At 59.1% G+C, this 1280-nt stretch overlaps 1 protein-coding gene across 1 annotated transcript in view; it reads right to left on the bottom strand.

The window, feature by feature from the left end:
• Window positions 1-230: 230 nt before the first annotated feature.
• Window positions 231-1280, bottom strand: part of LOC104531216 (AP-1 complex subunit beta-1-like) — a gene marked incomplete at its 5' end in the record, with an annotated part of 4654 nt that continues 3604 nt past the window's right edge. Inside the window, one exon of the mRNA XM_010176035.1 lies at window positions 231-305. Coding sequence (XP_010174337.1) covers window positions 231-305 — 75 coding nt within the window. The remainder of the gene's footprint in view (window positions 306-1280) is intronic.

The raw sequence follows: 1280 nt of genomic DNA, 5'->3' as shown, positions 1-1280 counted from the left end.
CAGGGACTGGCCAGGACACCCCCCTCCCCTTGACCTCCTCCACCCACCCTGACCCCACCAGAGATGGGATCACCAGCTCCATTCTCAGGGTCTTGGGGCTGGAGGGACGTTCCCAGGGGCTGGTTCCTTGGTAGGAAGGAGAGGAGACATGCACACGGGTCCTGCCCTGCTTCCTCAGGCAGGGAAGGGAGGAGAGGAGGAGGAGGAGGATGAGGAGGACAGGCTGCACCTTAGTTCTTCAGGATGGTTTCGTAGGCTTGGTAGATGTACTGGGACACCTCTGGCGCTCGGCATTTCAGGGACAACTGTGGGGAGAGAAGAGGAGAGAGGGGGTGGTCATGGCACCTGGTCCCACACCAATGAGCCACCAGCCCCAAAGCACAGAGCCCTGCATGCTGCAGCACCCCCCCAACCATGGGGCAGGGGGTGACCTCAGCTCCTTATTTCAGCTGAATAAAATGATATTAAAAGGCATCGAGTCCCCTAAGTGTTCTCCCCGGGTTGAGGACATGCAGCGCAGGCAGGGAGGGCAGGGGCACAGGCAGAGGCACAAGCACACTTGGTCTCTGGGGGTTTGAGTCACCACCCGTAGCTCCAGGGTGAGCAGTTTCCCCCCCAAGGCAATTTCCTCTCCCAGGTGGCACGAGATCCCTTCAGTTATTTGATTAAAGATTAAATTTTAAATGACTCTGAGCTCAAGGAGCTGCTCAGCCCGCAGGTGAGTGGGGAGGGCTCAGCACTCAGCTGAGTGGGGAATCCTCCAGGATAAGGATTTACAGTGATCCTCATCCTAAATGAGCCCGGGAGGGTGGTGGGAACACCCTGAGCCTCCAAAATGTTCACCTCCACTCAGCCCTGCCAGGAGGGACAGAGGCACCAAGGGACAGGCAGGTAAAACCCTTTCAGGGGAGAAAGAACCAGGCAGCAGCCAGAGACAGCCCAAAGCTGGGGTAAAAACCAGTCTGCTAACCTCCAAATCCTGCAAGAGCGGGCAGGGCGGCGAGGGCAGGCAGCAGCAGAGATGGAGATAGACAGAGAGGTGAGTCCAGGCCCCACAGCTCACCCCAACCCAGAGAAAACCAGCGGGGAGGACAGTGGGGATGGGGAAAGCGGGGTACGGGGACGGCCCAGGCCTGGCACGAGGACAGAGCTCTGCTCTGAGGCTGGTGGCAGCTGCCCAGCGCCACAGGCAGAGCTGGGTGTACCCCAGGGGGTGGGCTTGGGGGGTTTTGATTTTAAGGGAGAAGTGTTGGTGGGCTGGGACCTCTCTATGTCCTTTA

This window comes from Antrostomus carolinensis, unplaced genomic scaffold, assembly GCF_000700745.2.
Source record: "Antrostomus carolinensis isolate BGI_N321 unplaced genomic scaffold, ASM70074v2 scaffold37809, whole genome shotgun sequence".
In the NCBI taxonomy this organism is placed as follows: Eukaryota; Metazoa; Chordata; class Aves; order Caprimulgiformes; family Caprimulgidae; genus Antrostomus; species Antrostomus carolinensis.
Note: the sequence above shows the minus strand (reverse complement) of the source record. Positions and strands in the feature narration are given on the sequence as shown.